General features: G+C 33.6%; 4 protein-coding genes across 4 annotated transcripts; 2 read left to right on the top strand and 2 right to left on the bottom strand.

Annotated features, from left to right (window-relative positions):
- The first annotated feature begins 1,535 nt into the window (after window positions 1–1,535).
- On the top strand, window positions 1,536–10,424 carry LOC141393976 (uncharacterized). The gene is made up of 4 exons (XM_073967656.1): window positions 1,536–1,901; window positions 4,225–5,747; window positions 5,803–6,052; window positions 10,124–10,424. The coding sequence occupies exons 1-4, from the start codon at window positions 1,623–1,625 to the stop codon at window positions 10,304–10,306; spliced, it is 2,235 nt and encodes a 744-aa protein (XP_073823757.1). The 5' UTR covers window positions 1,536–1,622; the 3' UTR covers window positions 10,307–10,424.
- Window positions 10,425–10,870: 446 nt separating this feature from the next.
- On the bottom strand, window positions 10,871–13,302 carry LOC141393977 (immunoglobulin-binding protein 1-like). Its single transcript, XM_073967657.1, has 3 exons — window positions 12,997–13,302; window positions 12,727–12,935; window positions 10,871–11,883 (listed from the first exon to the last, which is right to left on the bottom strand). The coding sequence occupies exons 1-3, from the start codon at window positions 13,120–13,122 to the stop codon at window positions 11,061–11,063; spliced, it is 1,158 nt and encodes a 385-aa protein (XP_073823758.1). The 5' UTR covers window positions 13,123–13,302; the 3' UTR covers window positions 10,871–11,060.
- Window positions 13,303–14,727: 1,425 nt separating this feature from the next.
- On the top strand, window positions 14,728–16,217 carry Ankrd49 (ankyrin repeat domain-containing protein 49). The gene is made up of 2 exons (XM_073965741.1): window positions 14,728–14,977; window positions 15,598–16,217. Exons 1-2 carry the CDS (start codon window positions 14,842–14,844, stop codon window positions 16,107–16,109), a joined length of 648 nt encoding a protein of 215 aa, XP_073821842.1. The 5' UTR covers window positions 14,728–14,841; the 3' UTR covers window positions 16,110–16,217.
- Window positions 16,119–17,110, bottom strand: DCTN5-p25 (Dynactin 5, p25 subunit). Its single transcript, XM_073965742.1, has 3 exons — window positions 16,918–17,110; window positions 16,535–16,834; window positions 16,119–16,470 (listed from the first exon to the last, which is right to left on the bottom strand). Exons 1-3 carry the CDS (start codon window positions 16,963–16,965, stop codon window positions 16,252–16,254), a joined length of 567 nt encoding a protein of 188 aa, XP_073821843.1. The 5' UTR covers window positions 16,966–17,110; the 3' UTR covers window positions 16,119–16,251.
- Window positions 17,111–18,868: the final 1,758 nt, after the last annotated feature.

Genomic DNA, 18,868 nt, shown 5'->3' with positions numbered 1-18,868 from the left:
CTCTAACAACTGCTAATAAAATGTAGTGAACGGAGTGCCTTTTTCACGACTCCGTTTGCACTGCATCCGGATGCTGTTAAATTGTGAGGAATTGGAGTGCCTTTTTCACGACTCCGTTGAACTGCCTCCGGATGTTGTTAAAATGTGACAAATGGATGTGATTCTTTGGATTGCTTCCAAATGCGGTTAAAATGTGGGGAATGGAGTGCCTTTTTCACGACTCCGTTTGAACTGCATAAAAACATGACGTGAAAGAACTAGTCTACATTGCACTACTTCCAATTTATTTTGCTGGGTTATAAAGGAAATATTTTTCATTTCAAATTTTCATAGAACAAGAATTCAGCCCCTGGGCCTGGATTCTTGTTCTATGAAAATTTGAAATGAAAAATATTTCCTTTATAATTTTTTTCATTTGACAGTTTTTTCCTTTATAAAAGTTTTCATTTCACATTTTCATAGAAACAGAATTGAGCCCCTGGAGTGTTCTTTTGATCATAGTCCCAATTTACATTAGGCGAGTTTACTTGCGGCAATTGTCAGTTTGATGGAGAGAGAGGTGAGGCATATGGTAACCCTTTGCCTCTCAACACCCTCTCTCACCAACAAACTGACAATTGCCGCAAGTAAACTCGCCTAATGTAAATTGGGACTTACTTTTGAAGAATCAAAACTAAAATTAAAAATGAAACTCATATATTTTGATTCACAAAAGATTATAATAATCTGGTGCTCAATTCTGTTTCTATGAAAATTTGGAATGAAAACTTTTATAACCCTGCGTTTACACATGACAGGACAGTTGACTTCATGTATTGATTGTCAAAATCCCAAAACTTGCCTGTGTGACGTAGGCGTCCCGACAACTGCAAAAACAGTTGTAAAATTATGAATGAAAATCATCGATTTCTTTTTGTTTTCCGTTCACATATTTTGTTTTTGTTCATGTTCTTTTGTTGTCAACACATGTCAATTATTTGGTCTGTTCCTTTCCTTTAAAAATGGCAACAGTGGCAAAAAATGGTAAAAGTGATGAACTGCTCTCATACAAATCGTATGGTTTTTAAAGTAAAGGAACACTTTGCAGGTTAAAAATGGTAAGAAATGGTAACCTCAGGTAAGTAAAGGAACAGAGCAATTATCTCTCTTATTTTTAGAAAAATGTCAAAAGTTTGTTAACCCGTCTGGCTGTGAAAAAATTATGTTCAGCTGGAAGACAGCCGACAAATGTATGTATGTGTTAGTAAATCAGAGTTGTATTTGAAGACAGACTGTCTGGTGTAAACGCCTAGTAAAGGAAAAAACTGACAAATGAAAAAAAAAAAATATTTTTCATTTCAAATTTTCATAGAACAAGAATCCAGCCCCTGATGGAGACTTTACAATTTCGCATCAACTAAGGGCTCTCAAAGAGTGATCTGAGGACAATAAATGCCATATAAGAGGAAAATCGGTTAAAATATGTTCAAACTTTTTTCAGTGTGAGTCAGCTGTTATTTTGCCATTCATCTGTAATTGATATCATATCTGTACCCCCGTTTGTTTATTTAAATTTCGCTTGGAGTCTTGGAGTGTAAACAAAACAAATAAAATTGCTAAATGCATTGAAAATAAAAAATAAAATGCCATTTGTACCCTCTAAAGTTTTTTTGCGGGCAGTTTTACTACATTATTTTAATATGAAACAAAATGCTTTCGAAGCGTACAGTATTTTAGTGGAAGTATATGGTGTTGAGTGTACTCCAACTCAAGTAATGTGCCAGAGGTGGTTTGCACGTTTCACAAAGGGAAATTATGATTTGGAAGATGAAGAACCCGAGAATGAAGAAGCAAGTAATAATGTCGATCCAGCATCACTACCACAACTATCACAGGAACCTGCCATTGAAACAATAGAAAGGGTATGAGTTTGCTTGTCATATTAACTGAAGCGAGCGATCATGCATATTATTTAGTGTTTACAAGATCATTGCTATGTATACTTTGGAATCTGGTGGTTGTATTGTTTTATTAACAAACATGTATGATTTCACATTCGGTTGAACGTAATACCTGTTATAGGAATGACGAAAATGATACAGTTTGTCCTCCGGAACTGTAACTCTACTCTGGTTTGTCGAGGCAGCTGACGTTCGTCAGCAGCAATAGATTGGTTGATGTTTTCCGAGAGCGGGATTGGAACGATAATTGTGGCATCAGTGAAAGCTATTCAGTAATACTACCAGATAGATTTTCTAATATCTTGTATCGTTAAATCACATTCTTCCTGAAACTGGATACATTTGAATTGGAATCTTTGTCTCACTCAAGTGTTCACAGGAGACCAAATAAAATTATTTCTCTGCTCCAGAACCTGCAAGAAGCTACTAAAGTTTATTACTACTACTAAAGTTTATTCCTTTACACACACACACACATTGTTCCACAACATCCCATACGGGACAAGGGAGACTTCTCTCATATCAATGAGTGCACCCCGATTCATATTTAGCTCAATGATATGGGACCTACTGTTTATCGCCGAGTCCGAACGGCGTGTCCTAAGACACCACTTATAGAGAAGTTTTTCAAGGCTGAAATACTCAGGAAATGTCGCCAACATTACTGAGGGGTATTTTGCCACCGTTGAAAAATGTTTGGTGTTGCCTGGCCGGGGAATCGAACCACCGACCTTCTGCGTGCAAGGCGGGCGTGCATACCATTGCACCACGGTGGAAAAAATTGTTAAAATTAGTAGATTTTTGCAGTACTGGAACAAACCATATGTTGTTATGCTCACATTTAAATTGTCCACAGTGGGTCTTACAGTTTGTACTAATAATCCAAATCTTCTTCATCTGCGTTGCACTTTATTTTCGCGGGCTATCACAAACCAATCCCTCGTGTTTTAAGAGGCTTAACAAGTTTCTTTATCAGTACCCAAAGATTAAGATAGGTGAAGGAATTGAGTACCTTGTTCCTACTTCTCATTGTACAAAATAAGCATGCTATCGAGTGTGACCCAAACTATTTTCTCCGCAATCCATATGGTAAAAAGTGTGGCTGTAGATTTAGTGATGGATATTCGCAGATACCTTACGCGTAGGAAAGGAGTTCTAATAAAAAAGAGTTTTAACTTTAGAAACATCAACGATAGTACCCTCCGCAAACATCAAAATATGCTGGAGAGTGGTCTGCTTGTTATACTCAAACGGGGTAAAGTTGTTTAATTTATCAAAGGCTCTAGATAGAACAGGTGGTCCTATATTTTATTGCATGACCTGGGGGGTTACTCTGGTCATGTTGTTCGGTTTTAAAGGAAAACAATTTTTTTTGAGGACAAAAAAATTAATATTTTTGTGTTCCGCTTACTTTGAAAATTCTTTTAAAACGACATCGAAAAATCTTTAAATATTTAAAAATCCACGTTAGTTTTTTGGGATACATCAAGAAATCTTGAAAAAATTACTTTTATTGTTGTTCTGGGGTGAATTCAAAAATCTAGGTAAAATCCACGTTTATTGTCATTTTAGGGTATATCAAAAATCTTTAACCAATCCACGTTTATTGTCCTTTTAGGGTATATCAAAAATCCACGTTTATTGTTCATTTGGAGTACATCAAAAATACTTTAAAATATCCACGTTAATTGCTCATTTGGAGTACAACAAAAATACTTTAAAAAGTCCACGTTTATTGTTCATTAGGAGTACATCAAAAATACTTCAAAAAATCCACCTTCAATGTACTTCAAAAGTTCACGTTTTTTGCCCTTTTGGGATACTGTCGAACATCTGAAAATCCATGTTTATTGTCCATTGAAAAATCACGAAAAATGCACCTCTTATTATTATCCTTTTGGGTACATCCTAAAAATATGTTATTGTCCTCCATGAGAACTTACAACAATCAGTACGAATCTACGTCCTTTTGGATATATTACAATTTGCTTTAAAACTTATCTATAAGGTAGCTTTTGTGGTTCGAAATACGCTATAGAAAATGTTTGATCTGTTCCAGTACTGCAAGAATCTGCTAATTTTTACTATTTTTTTCCGATAACATAAAGAAAAAAATGGGTCTGTTCCAGAACCTGCAAGAAGCTACTACTTTTTACTACGATAACAATTTTTCTTTTATGTTATCGGAAAAAATAGTAAAAATTAGTAGATTCTTGCAGTACTGGAGCAGACCATACATATGTATGTACATATATAATAATATTATTTTTTCCCTTTTTATTAGGAACAACCATTAACTGCATCACAAGACTGCAACGATGACAGCCAATCAGAGCAAAACGATATTGAGAGATTTTATGCAAATTTAGAAAAGCTTTATCCCAATGGATTTGCAATGGACGATGATGACAATGAAAATAGTGATAGTGATAATAGCTCAGTCTGTTGCATAACAACACCACCAAAGAGTAACTGTAAAGATGGGAACGCCGAAAGTTCTATTATAATACCATCAGATACTGAAATTAAGGTGGAGGAAGAGTGTGATTCGGAATTCATATATACTGGAGACATTGTCAAGATTAAAAATGAGCCCGAAATTGACTGTACAACAACGGCAGCAGAAGATGTTGTAAATGTAAACACCAATTTTAATGATATAAGTAAACCCTCCATCTCAGTGGGAGAATTTATAGTTAAAGATGAATATGAGACTGACATTTGTAGTGATGATGAATTTTTTGAAGAACCCCAAACTGAAATTATGAATCGTTTTCATTATTCATTGTTATGCGACGAAAATATAGAGACGGACGACGAGGATTATAGTGATTCAGAGTTTTCTGATAGTGGCGTTAGATCGAATGGATCTTCCAAGCCTAAAGACAAGAAGGAAGTTAACAAAAACTCTAACAAAAACAGTAATACCTTTAAGAACGTTGAATCAAAATTTAAAAATATACAAATTCGAATAATTGATCCAAGTCGCGAAAATATGGATATTGAGGACGAAGATTATAGTGATTCAGAGTTTTGTAATAGTGGCTATAACTCGAATGCATCTTCCAAACGTAAAGAAAAGGAAGAAGTTTGCAAGAGTTTCAATAGAAGCATTCATAACTGCAATAATGGCAATACAGAATCAAGTTGTGAAAATGTACAAAATCGAATAGTTGGTCTAATTCACGAAACTATGGAGATTGACGATGAAGATTATAGTGATTCAGAGTTTTCTGATAGTTGCGATAATTCGAATGTATCTTTAAAACCTAACGACAAGGAGGAAGATTACAGCAGTTCTAATAATAATAATATTAATTTATGTAATAGTGGCAACGCGGAAACAAATGATCAACATGTACAAAATCTTTTATTTGGCCCAAGTCCATATCCAGCCAATGAGAATATACCTAAAGATATTTTTCTGCAAATACATTTTATGATAAAATGTGAAATATGCCAAATACAATTTGATACATTTAATCTACTTTCTTGTCACTTTCGCAAAGAGCATGCTGAACAACCTTACGTTGTATGTTGTAATAAAAAAATCTTCCACCGCCGTGTTCTAGTGGAACACGTTAAATGTCACCTAAATCCAGAGGATTTCAAGTGCAATATTTGTGCTAAAACTTTTAGTGGATATAACAGGATGAAGGCACATAAAAGACGTGTTCATGGTGGCGAAGAATTTGCCTGTGATCAATGTGATAAAAAACTTAAAAGTCGATACAATTTAGATGTCCATAAATTATCACACATGGCCGAAATGGAAAGGAGATTTCAATGTTATATTTGTGACAGAAAGTAAGTGTATACAAAATAGCTGAAATAATATCATTCATTAATTTCTGTTTCTTAGGTATGGTTCGCCACTTTTACTCAGACAACATCATAGAAATAGTCACCTTGCAAAAACTTGGAAAAGACAAGGAAAAAGTCGATGTAAAAAAAAATCAGTAAAGATCGATAAAGAATGCAAGAAATGTTCACTTAAGTTTCGAACTAATACAGATCTTGTTACACACATCACTGAAATACATAAACGAGAAAGTCTCAGAAACACATGTGTAATATGTGAGAAGAAATTCAAGAAAAAGAGCTTTTTTGTGGTGAGTTTATGTTATTTGTAGATACTTCCAAATATCTTAAAAATTCTCTAAAAAATCCACTCTTATTACCTTTTTGGGGTGAATTAAAAAAATCTACGTTTAGTGCCCTTTTGGGGTAAGTTGAAAAGTCTTTAAGAAATCCATAAACCTTTAAGAAAAGTCCACGCTTACTGCCCTTTTGGGGGTAAATTTAAAAGTCTTTAAGAAATCCACGTTTTATTCCTTTTGGGGTTAATTCAAAAACCTTTAAGAAAAGTCCACATTTACTGTCCTTTTGGGGTAAATTGAAAAATCTTTAAGAAATTCACGTTTTTGCCCTTTTGGGATAAATTAAAATACTTAAAAAATCCACGTTTAAAATCCTTTTGGGAAAATTAAAAAGTCTACGTTTACCGCCTTTTGGGCTAAACTGAAAAGTCTTTAAAAATTCCACGTTTATTTAAAAAATTCTTGAAAATCCGCGTTTATTGTTATTTTGGGGTAAATTAAAAAATCTTTAAAAATACACTCTATTGTCCTCTTGGGGTAATTGAAAAATCTTTAAAAAAATCCACGTTTATTGTCCTTTTGGGGTAAATTCATAAATCTTTTAAAATCCACCTTTGTTGCCCTTTTTGGGGGTAAATTGAAAAGTCTTTAAAAAATCCACGTTTTTGTTCTTTTGGGGTAAATAGAAAAGTCTTTAAAAATCCACGTAAATCCATGTTTATTGCCCTTTTGGGGTAAATTAAAAAATCTTTAAAAAATCCAGGTATATTGTCCTTTTGGGGTAAATTAAAAAATCTTTAAAAAATCCAGGTTTATTGTCCTTTTGGGGTAAATTAAAAAATCTTTAAAAAATCCAAGTTTAATGTCCTTTTGGGGTAAATTAAAAAATCTTTAAAAAATCCATGTTTATTGTCCTTATGGGGTAAATTAAAAAATCCACGTTTATTGTCCTTTTGGGGTAAATTAATTTTTTTTTAAATCCACGTTGTCCTTTTGGGGTAAATTAAAAAAATCTTTAAAAAATCCACGTTTATTGTCCTTTTGAGGTAAATTAAAAAATCTTTGAAAAATCCACGTTTATTGTCCTTTTGGGGTAAATTAAAAAATCTTTAAAAAATCCACGTTTATTGTCCTTTTGGGGTAAATTAAAAAATCTTTAAAAAATCCACGTTTATTGTCCTTTTGGGGTAAATTAAAAAATCTTTAAAAATCCACGTTTATTGTCCTTTTGGGGTAAATGAAAAAATCTTTAAAAAATCCACGTTAATTGTCCGTTTGGGGTAAATGAAAAAATCTTAAAAAAATCCACGTTTATTGTCCTTTTGGGGTAAATGAAAAAATCTTTAAAAAATCCACGTTTATTGTCCTTTTGGGGTAAATGAAAAAATCTTTAAAAAATCCACGTTTATTGTCCTTTTGGGGTAAATGAAAAAATCTTTAAAAACTCCACGTTTATTGTCCTTTTGGGGTAAATTAAAAAATCTTTAAAGAATCCACGTTTATTGTCCGTTTGGGGTAAATTAAAAAATCTTTATTGTCCTTTTGGGGTAAATTAAAAAATCTTTAAAAAATCCACGTTTATTGTCCTTTTGGGGTAAATGAAAAAATCTTTAAAAAATCCACGTTCATTGTCCTTTTGGGGTTAATGAAAAAATCTTTAAAAAATCCACGTTTATTGACCTTTTGGGGTAAATGAAAAAATCTTTAAAAAAATCCACGTTTATTGTCCTTTTGGGGTAAATTAAAAAAAATCTTTAAAAAATCCACTTTTATTGTCATTTTGGGGTAAATTAAAAAAATCTTTAAAAAATCCACTTTGTCCTTTTGGGGTAAATAAAAAAGCTTTAAAAAAATCTACTTTGTCCTTTTGGGATAAATAAAAAAATGCATAAAAATCCACGTTTATTGTCCTTTTGGGGTAAATGAAAAAATCTTTAAAAAATCCACGTTTATTGTCCTTTGGGGGTAAATGAAAAAATCTTTAAAAAATCCACGTTTATTGTCCTTTGGGGGTAAATGAAAAAATCTTTAAAAAATCCACGTTTATTGTCCTTTTGGGGTAAATGAAAAAATCTTTAAAAATCCACGTTTATTGTCCTTTTGGGGTAAATGAAAAAATCTTTAAAAAATCCACGTTAATTGTCCGTTTGGGGTAAATGAAAAAATCTTAAAAAAATCCACGTTTATTGTCCTTTTGGGGTAAATGAAAAAATCTTTAAAAAATCCACGTTTATTGTCCTTTTGGGGTAAATGAAAAAATCTTTAAAAAATCCACGTTTATTGTCCTTTTGGGGTAAATGAAAAAATCTTTAAAAACTCCACGTTTATTGTCCTTTTGGGGTAAATTAAAAAATCTTTAAAGAATCCACGTTTATTGTCCGTTTGGGGAAAATTAAAAAATCTTTATTGTCCTTTTGGGGTAAATTAAAAAATCTTTAAAAAATCCACGTTTATTGTCCTTTTGGGGTAAATGAAAAAATCTTTAAAAAATCCACGTTCATTGTCCTTTTGGGGTAAATGAAAAAATCTTTAAAAAATCCACGTTAATTGTCCGTTTGGGGTAAATGAAAAAATCTTAAAAAAATCCACGTTTATTGTCCTTTTGGGGTAAATGAAAAAATCTTTAAAAAATCCACGTTTATTGTCCTTTTGGGGTAAATGAAAAAATCTTTAAAAAATCCACGTTTATTGTCCTTTTGGGGTAAATGAAAAAATCTTTAAAAACTCCACGTTTATTGTCCTTTTGGGGTAAATTAAAAAATCTTTAAAGAATCCACGTTTATTGTCCGTTTGGGGTAAATTAAAAAATCTTTATTGTCCTTTTGGGGTAAATTAAAAAATCTTTAAAAAATCCACGTTTATTGTCCTTTTGGGGTAAATGAAAAAATCTTTAAAAAATCCACGTTCATTGTCCTTTTGGGGTAAATGAAAAAATCTTTAAAAAATCCACGTTTATTGACCTTTTGGGGTAAATGAAAAAATCTTTAAAAAAATCCACGTTTATTGTCCTTTTGGGGTAAATTAAAAAAATCTTTAAAAAATCCACTTTTATTGTCATTTTGGGGTAAATTAAAAAAATCTTTAAAAAATCCACTTTGTCCTTTTGGGGTAAATAAAAAAGCTTTAAAAAAATCTACTTTGTCCTTTTGGGATAAATAAAAAAATGCATAAAAATCCACGTTTATTGTCCTTTTGGAGTAAACTAAAAAATCTTTAAAAAATCCACGTTTATTGTCATTTTGGGGTAAATTAAAAAATCTTTAAAAAAATCCACGTTTGTTGTGATTTTGGGGTAAATTAAAAAAAATCTTTAAAGAATCCACTTTATTGTCCTTTTGGGGTAAATTAAAAAATCTTTAAAAAATCCACGTTTATTGTCCTTTTGGGGTAAATTAAAGATCTTTAAAAAATCCACGTTTATTGTCATTTTGGGGTAAATGAAAAAATCTTTAAAAAATCCACGTTTATTGTCATTTTGGGGTAAATTAAAAAAATCTTTAAAAAATCCACGTTTATTGTCATTTTCGGGTAAATTAAAAAAAAAAATCTTTAAAAATTCCACGTTTATTGTCATTTTGGGGTAAATTAAAAAATCTTTAAAAAAATCCACGTTTGTTGTGATTTTGGGGTAAATTAAAAAAATCTTTAAAGAATCCACGTTTATTGTCCTTTTGGGGTAAATTAAAAAATCTTTAAAAAATCCATGTTTATTGTACTTTTGGGGTAAATTTAAAAAAAAAAAAACTTTAAAAAATCCATCTTTTTTCTCCATTCGTAGTGAATTCGAAAATATTTAAAAAAAATCGACGTTTTGTCCTTTTGGGCTAAATCTAAAATATTCCACGTTAATTGTCCTTTTGGGATAAATTAAAAATCTGATGGGTTTATTCTGAATGAAAATTCCCCGTGAGTTTTTTTCACTTTCTCCCTTAAATTAAAACGGTGGAAAGACAAGAACTCACGGAGAATTTTCGTTCAGAGTAACAGAATATTTTTTCATCTTTTCCATTCACTCCTTAAACCATTCACTTTTATTGTACTCCATTCGTATATAATAATGTTCAAAATTTATTTTATTTTTAGCTCCACATGTCTAATCATATCAGCTCCGTACATTGTTGCCCTTGGTGTAAAAAAGAATTTAATTCCAGCTATAATTTGAATATCCATCAAAAGAAGGAACATCCCAGAGAATGGAAAGAGGAACATCAAAAAACTATAACAGCAGAAAATATTGTTGGCATAGAAGGCGCACTTGAAGAATGAATAGTATGCATATATGTACATAATAATATTCCAGTGAGTTAAGTTTGTACTTTAAATTATTATATGTATAGGTTATATGTATAATAATAAAATTATATTTGTTAACTTTTTATAAGAATACAACATTGTTTTAAGAATGTAGTGAATTGAAAAATCGATTACGTTTATAACAGACCAACAGTGTTCATATAATGGACTAGTTTATTGGTCCAAGTCCGGAAGCTTGGCATACATCACTTAATAAGAAGCGGATGCAAACTGTGACTACTACTGGAGAATGAATGGTCGCAAACAAAGGGGATAATTCTGAAGTAAAACTCCCTGTGATTTTTCTCACTTTCTTCTAGTTATAAGTTCAAACAGCAGAGAGACAAAATACCTCCAATTATATTAGTTTATTGAATCGATTAGTCCCTAAATGGCCCTAGATCATCACAACACTAACAATCTGAATTCTGGTTATCTGATTAAATCCGACAATGTTGTTTTCAGCCTCATTTCGATACCTTTGGAACTTCATTAATTTTCATTCATGCCTTAAGTATAAATAAAGGAACAACAAAATTTCGTTACTTAACACGCAATAAGCTATTTATTGTTTGTTTTAAAGTTTTATAAACTTGTGTTAATTTTCAAAACTCCATAATTTTGAGCGTATGAAAATATAAAATGAGATAAGTCTACAGTGTTTTTCGAATAAAAATATCCGTTATGTATAATCTTGCTTTGTTTTAAATATTAAATGGTTCAAAATTTAACTGCGATTATGGCGATTACCGTCACCACGTCTAACCACATCCCGATATTCATCCATGCGACGCATACGCGCCAAATTCTCGGGATCATCATTTTCAATTTTCTCTTCCATGTCAGCTTTTTCTTCTTCCTCCTTTTCTTCGGGATCTTGGGCGGCAGCCAAAGCCTTCTCGGCATTAATGCGTGCCATTTTTTCTTCATCCGGAAATATACCCTCTTGTACACGTTGTGAATAAAATTCATCAACAGACATGACGGGCAAACTTGGATAACCCATGCCAAAAACAGCCTTTTGTGTAGCATCTTTCGTAATAATAAATGGTTGCATTGGTTTGGGTTTGGGAGCAGCACCGTGATGGTGGTGATGATGTGCATGACCATGACTGTGAGAATGACCACCGGCCATTGCTGGTACACCAGGACCAATAACTCCACCTGGTGGTAGAATATCATCCATTCGAGTGGTACCAAATTCAGCCATACGTTGCTTTCTCATTTCCACAACACCTTTCTCTAGCTTAATGTCTTCCAACTCCTCATTTGTTTCGATAATACTTTTTTGTAAGAAATTTAGAAAGAAATTTCGTTTTACTTCATCATCCACTGTTTCACTGCGTACCGCAACACGCATCTTTTTTATTTGTTCTTCAAGTTCTTTTTTCCTTCTGAATTGGGCAATTTTATTGTTGCGTGACATAGCAGAAGCTATCAACTGTTGTGTGGTATCAATACAACCACTTTGTTCAGAGTTTTTGCCATCATCATTGTTCTTTTTGGGACCGTCACACAATTCATAGTCTTGACAACGTTGCAGGAAATCTCTGTAATAAGGAGGAATGCAATTATTGAAGTGTATAGGTAAATTACATATGTACATATATCCAGAAACGACTTAAATGTCGTTTAGGGGCACCACCTCGAACTGAAATTTTTACAGTAGATAACCTTGAGTGCAAAGATATATAATTTTCGGGGGGAAGTCCATACTTCCCGAGATATGGACATTTTACAATTCTACCGTGGGCAATATGGGTATCGTTTTAAAGCTTATGGAGAGTACTTTTGTGCACGCGACCTATTTTTACACCTGTCCATAGCAGAATGTCTTAAATCCCCGGCCGGCTACTTAATAACACTTACAATTTAATAGAAAGTTTTGGTCGGGCAGCCCACTTTTGCTCCTGTCCATAGGAGAAAGTCGGAAATCCCCGGCCGAAGACCGGCTGCTTAAGAACACTTTTTATTATGTAGGCGTATTATAATTTAATAAACTGTTGTTAGGCATTGGAAGGTACTCTTCGTGAGCTTTAAAACGAGACCCATATTGCATAAGAAATAATGGTAATAAAGGTAAAAAGTTAAGACCCATATCTCGAGAAGTATGTACTTTCCCCGGAAAGCTATATATCATTGTGTTCAGGGTCCCAAGGGCTACCTATGGTAAAAAATTCAGACCGATCCGAGAGGTGCCCCTAAACGACACTTGTTGCCAATAGGCATTTGAAGGGAATAAGATAACATACATAATCCTCTTATCAATAATGAGTCGGACTACATATCATAGTCTACCCACTTACTTTTTCCCCCCTCCATCCAAAAACCCAGTTTATCTATAATGCATCTTTCTGTCGTTATCTCCCCATAACCTGTAGCCCACAACTTACTTGAAATAAACTTCAGCTCTTCTCAACACATCCAATCGTTCTTCTTTGTGACACTTTAGCGTCAACTTTCCGAGGAAAAATGGTAACAATAAATACTGCAATGACTCCGTTGGGATTTCATCGATGAATTCATTTGGACTGAACATATTAATTTGGCTAACAATTTTCGTAGCCAATTCGAAATTTTTAATACCATCCTTTACTTTTCCCTAGAATGGAATCAAAATTGCATATTAGGCCTCAAGTATTTTTCCGGCGGCAAATTCTTACTTGATACTCCGAGCTATTAGAATCAATAGAGGTTTCATCTAAAAACTCGTATTGATTCCATCCTTCGAGAAAAATATCTTCTAATTTGCGATTTTCATCAGCAGATGTATTGTTTTCGTCACCCATTTTATATATTATAACTTTTATTTTGTATAGTTATTTCTTTTATGTGATTCGTTTATATCTTTTCGCAAACAAAACAATCAGTTGACAGCAGAGGAGGAGGAAGCCAGTCGGCTGAAAATCGGCGGCGTGTTGCCGCCGCTCGTTTTCTTCGAGTCGAACCGCCGCCGATTTTGTCGGCACAAATCGGCTAAAAATCGCCAGCCGTCAAATCGGTAGAAACGGCGCGAGCAGATAATTTTCAGCAATAATCCATGAAATTTCGGGATATACATAGTCCCGGTCCACACTAGACTGATTTCATTGAAAAAATTTCATGAAAATTTATGAAATTTCTGGAATTTGATCTAAGAACGTCTAATTTCATGAAATTTTTTTGTGTACCGGGACTATGTTTAAACTACATGTTAACTAAGATAAAAAATTTAGCCGCGAGTCTGTAAATAAGACGGCGCGCCGCCGCCGATTGTCTTGCACAGACGTGAGCGACCGAGCCGAAAAAATCGGTCGGCTTCGTTGTCAACTTGACAGGTTAAAATACCGATATGAATGACCGAGTTCAGTCGAATGTTTGTGTTTCGCGAATGAACTAGTTCAGTAGTTGAACGATGACATTCACAATAGAAGTATAAAAATTCAGTCACAATAATACATCAATAAGAAAACATTTGGAAAAGCATTGGAATGATATGATTTTGGTTGACTTCATAAACGCAAACTTAACATTGTCCAATTTCATGAATGCAGTATGCCGATTTATAGACAACTCCTAGAATTCATTGATGTCACACAATGCCACAAATTTGTGCTGCGCTGCAATTGACATTTGCCACGTCGCACAACATACCACAACAAGAATATTTTGATTGAAAGTCCTTCAAGTTGTCAACATTTTTGTTAAAGGCTTTACACGGCGTTTATATTATAGATTTTTGCAGGGTTAACCTCCTTTATGAGGATTTAGTTGAAGTATAAGCAATGGAAATGACAGCTGAAACCCAAACCCACTGGGTTAATCCGATTATATGTAAACGGGGTATAACCTAATTAATTGCGTGTTGCGTGTGCGTTCGAAAAAACAAAATACATGTATTTCAAATTGTCAACAAAAACAAATACATGTATTTTGTTTTTGTTTTTTTGAACGCACACGCAACACGCAGTTGATTAGGTAAAGCCATTACATTTTCATACTATTAATTCACAACAACAATGAATTTGACAGCTGGCCTAATACGGCGTTTATATTATAGTTTTTTGCAGGGTTAACCTTCTTTATGAGGATTTATTTGAAGTATACACAATGGAAATGACATTTGAAACCCAGACCCACTGGGTTAACCCGGTTATATGTAAACGGCCTATTAGGCCACGTTTATATTATAGCCTTTTGCAGGGTTAACCTTTTTAATGAGGAGTTATTTGACGTATACGCAAAGGAATTGAAATTTGAAACCCAGTGGGTTTGTTAAATCCGGTTATGTATAAACGTATTGCATCATGATTAGAAATTAAATGAACGCCCAATCGCTAGAAGCCGTTAATGTGTTTTATTTCACACGACGTCAATGATGGAAATTTCTCGACTGTAAAGAAAAATAAAAACAATTCCATTGTGAATGGTCATCATTTGTGTTCAATTGACGACAGCTGAGAAAAATAAACTATTTTGCAAAAAATATTAAATTTGGACTTTATAAATTAAAAATAGCTAATAAAAAAATGGGCGACTACGACTCTGATGAAGAACAATCCCAACTGGACAAATTGAGATATGCAAAGGTTCCCAAAGGTATGCATGTCAGTGGCTGGGATGATGATGCTGATGAATTGATTGAGGAAGACAAAAATCCAGAAGGTAAGGATAAAGATTTAAAGGAAAAGGCAGTAGAAGTATAGTGGTCATTTCCGGAATCGTTCGGGGAACAAGTTCGGTTTACGCACTACGCGAACAAAATTTTCTATAAAAATGTAAATTTTTCTTGAATAGCCGGCCAACGGGTAATATTGCAGTTTTTGTTGTAATTAATGACTGATCCCAAATCCAACGTTTCCGCGGTTTTTGTAATTTGTAAGCAACACAAAATGTAACCTGTCATAACATTGGAATAAATTTCCTTTTGCGGCACCTTCAACTAGTCTCCAATAAGTAATGGCGGAATTTAAGGCGATGTTCTTAAGGCGGATTTATTTGACGTAAGTGGGATTGTTAAATCCGGTTATATATAAACCTACTATAATCGATTTTCTATGAGGTTTAGACTTTCTCCTGATCTGACGATAACTCGGAAAATACACATTTCCAGGACAAAGTTATATATCGTTGGAATCATCAGGGGACTTCCTTTGGTAAAATATGATCTTTCCTAAAGGAAATATACATATTTCATAAAATTTCCAATCGATTCGGAAGAGGCTACTAAATAAACCGAAATTAATAAAGTCAAATTAACATTTATCAAATTTTCTTTTTTTTAGCCACCTTGGAACGTATGATCTTATGGGCTGTTAATGAAAAGAAACATGACGAGATTCGTGAAATTCTCAGGTTGGACCCAGAAACTGTTTCTGCGGTAGATGATGATGGTTATACACCCTTACATCGTGCGGCATATAACAACTTTACCGACATAGCTAAACTGTTACTGCAATATAATGCTAATCCAAATGCCAAAACTAAATTGGGTTGGACTCCCCTACATTCCGCGTGTAAATGGAGTCATGCGGAGAGTGTTGCTCTGCTTTTGCAACATGGTGCTGATGTTAATGCCCAATCTGATGGACAACAGACACCATTACATGTTGCCGCAACAGTATCAAATTGTCGTAATACAGCAACAACGTTACTAATGGATACCAACATCAATCCTCGATCACTGAATAATTCTGAGGAAACAGCTGAGGAGATAGCCAAGCGGACTGGTTTATCTGCGCCACTCTTTGAAATGGGCCATGCAGCGTATGAAGTTGAAACGGGAATAATAGACTAATATGTGGTATAGTTTTTAAGAATATGGGGAGGGAGGGTATGTGTATTTTTTATACAAATAAATTATGAAAATAAAGAAAAATAAATACAAAATCTCATATTATGGAAATGTTTACTTTTTTGTGCTTGAGTTTGCTATTGTGTTAACAAGCTGCGGGAGCTCGTACAAAATGTTCGTAGAAGGATTTGGTGTAGTCCACCATGTGATCTTGCATTGCGGTTGGTACGAAATTTGGATTTCCCTGGCCACCTTCAATGGTGCCCTTAGCTGTGAAACGCATATAACTGCCAACAGTCGTTTCAGGGGGTAACACAGCTCCGTCTTCAATAATACAGCAATCTTTTAGAACACAACGGCGTCCCTGAGGAGACATTCAATATTTTTTTAGATACCAGAAGAAGGGGAATTTATCATTTCATACTTACAATAATTGCATTTTTTCCAATGTACACAAAGGAACCAATAACAGCCGCCGACACTACAGCATCTTCCCCGATAAAGACATGATCACCAATATGCATGGGAAAGAAGGCAATACCTTTACTAAATTGTTTGCATGGTGGTCTAATAACTGCATTTTTGCTTATTACACAGTAACGTCCCGTCCTCACATTTGCCAAATCGCCACGTATAATCGAACCACTTTGAACAATAACCTTGCCATTGAGTACAATATTTTGTGAACCACATAATACTGTTTGGCGACTTACTTTGTTGCCTGAGGCCTGGAAAGGAAAGGTGTCGTTGAATAGCGGTATTTTTAATGTTTGATGAGGTCATCCAAGTTGTTTGACCAAGCGTTACCTACCGTCTCCACATACTCATCTTTGCTGTAATAGGTATTAGCAATTTCCATATTTGTGTGTTTTTACTAACAATTCTTTTAAATCCCCTTTGAATATAGTGGAAATTTATAAAGTATTTCCTTGTATATTTTCTTGGAACAACTCTCCTCCCAAGAGATTGATTTTTGTTTATTTCACCGTAAACAGCTGTTTTGTGATGATTAACCTGAATCATTCACAATAACAAGGGAAGAGATTGTGTGTTATTAATGTGAATTATTGTGAGTCCACACTATCTACTAACAGATGGCGCTGTTATAGATTTTTCAACCGTTATGATTCCTATTACCGTGTATCTTTTGAAGAATATTGTTACGAATGTAACTGATAGGTTTAAGTTAGTTTAGTTTAATTTCCGTTAATTTAAAAATTTGAATTGTAACGTAAAGTTTTTATTACGCAGTTACTTTATTTAAGCAACAACAACTACCATGTAGAACTCACTTCATCATTCTAGATGTTACTTTACTTTTATTAATGTGCTTTTGTTTGTTTTGCCATAGTCATGTAATTATCGTTTAGTTTGTTAGTCCTTTATTTCTTGCATTTGTTTGTTGTTGTAATTACGTCAGTAGTGTGTTTGTCCACTGTATTGATCTTCCCCCATGTATGTGAGTCTGGTTGTTCGCTTATGGCTATTTTACACCATATGCTTTTTCACATGTATGTTGTCACTCTAGGTATACTAATATACAGACCAGCTGATGTCATACATGTGAAAAAGCATATGGTGTAATATAGTCATTAGTGCGAATGTGCGTTTGTGTGTTCGTTGTACAGATTCGAGGTGTTGCCAGACGTGTTCCAGAGGACTCTCGAACAGGGAGATTTTGGGGTATAAATAAGGGGAAACTAGCAATGACGAGTTAGTTGTGTTTTAAGCATTGAACTGAACAGATCGGTAAAAGAATATCTGCGTGCTAACTAGAGACAAGCTGCGTGCTTAGTAATTAAAGCCGGTTACGAATAAGTGTAATAAAAGCTTTGTTCCTTTACTTTTTGAATTGTAAGAGTGTTAAAAGAGAAAAGTGTCAAAATTGCTCTCTCATGAACATTTTTACCAGAAACGGCAGCAATGTCAGAAAAAAACATAAAAAATCAATTTTCGTCTTTTATTTCACAGTTTTTAATTTAGTGTTGTCAGTGTTCGACTTTTTCTTCGGTTGTTCGTCCATTTTGTGAAATAATCGTCAAACAAAAGTTGAAAAATCAGTTCTGCCATTTTCTACCTGCAGAAATTTTGCTGGTAGCCTGTGGTAGAAGAGAAAGCCATTTTCGCTCTCTCCCCTCTCACTCTCTTAAAAATTGCTTCCAGTTTTGCCACTTTTCGGGGTTAAGGAACGCTTTGCAGGTTAAAAATGGTAACAAATGGTTAAAATGGCAACCTCAGGTAAGTAAAGGAACATAGCTAAAGTAAATAAAGCATTGTAGAAACGTCTACACGGAGATTAGTTAAACCTAATTCCGTAACAATATTTTTCAATAATTATGAGATATATAAATGTGGACTTTTTAAAAGAATATAGCTCTGTTCCTTTACGTGCAAGTATATTCAAGTTTTACCACTTTTTACTCGAAAAGCGTTCCTTTACTTCATACACCATACAATTCATATGGGAGCAGTTTACAACTTTTGCTACTTTTGCCGGTTTTACCACTTTCAAAAGTAAAGGAACAGACCATATTTTTCAATAATTATTAGAACTATTAACGCGAATTTTTTGAAAAATATTTTTTAATGTTTATGAGATCAATGAACGTGGATTTTTTAAAGAATATTTTCCAATAATTATGAGAGTTGTTATTGTGAATTTTTTATAGAATATTTTCCAATAATTATGAGAGCTATTAACGTGGATTTTTTAAAGATTTGTTTCAATAATTTTAAGAGATATTAGCGTGGGTTTTTTAAAG

Source organism: Musca autumnalis, unplaced genomic scaffold, assembly GCF_047663935.1.
Source record: "Musca autumnalis isolate F117 unplaced genomic scaffold, ASM4766393v1 scaffold_2, whole genome shotgun sequence".
NCBI classification, from domain to species: Eukaryota; Metazoa; Arthropoda; class Insecta; order Diptera; family Muscidae; genus Musca; species Musca autumnalis.
Note: the sequence above shows the minus strand (reverse complement) of the source record. Positions and strands in the feature narration are given on the sequence as shown.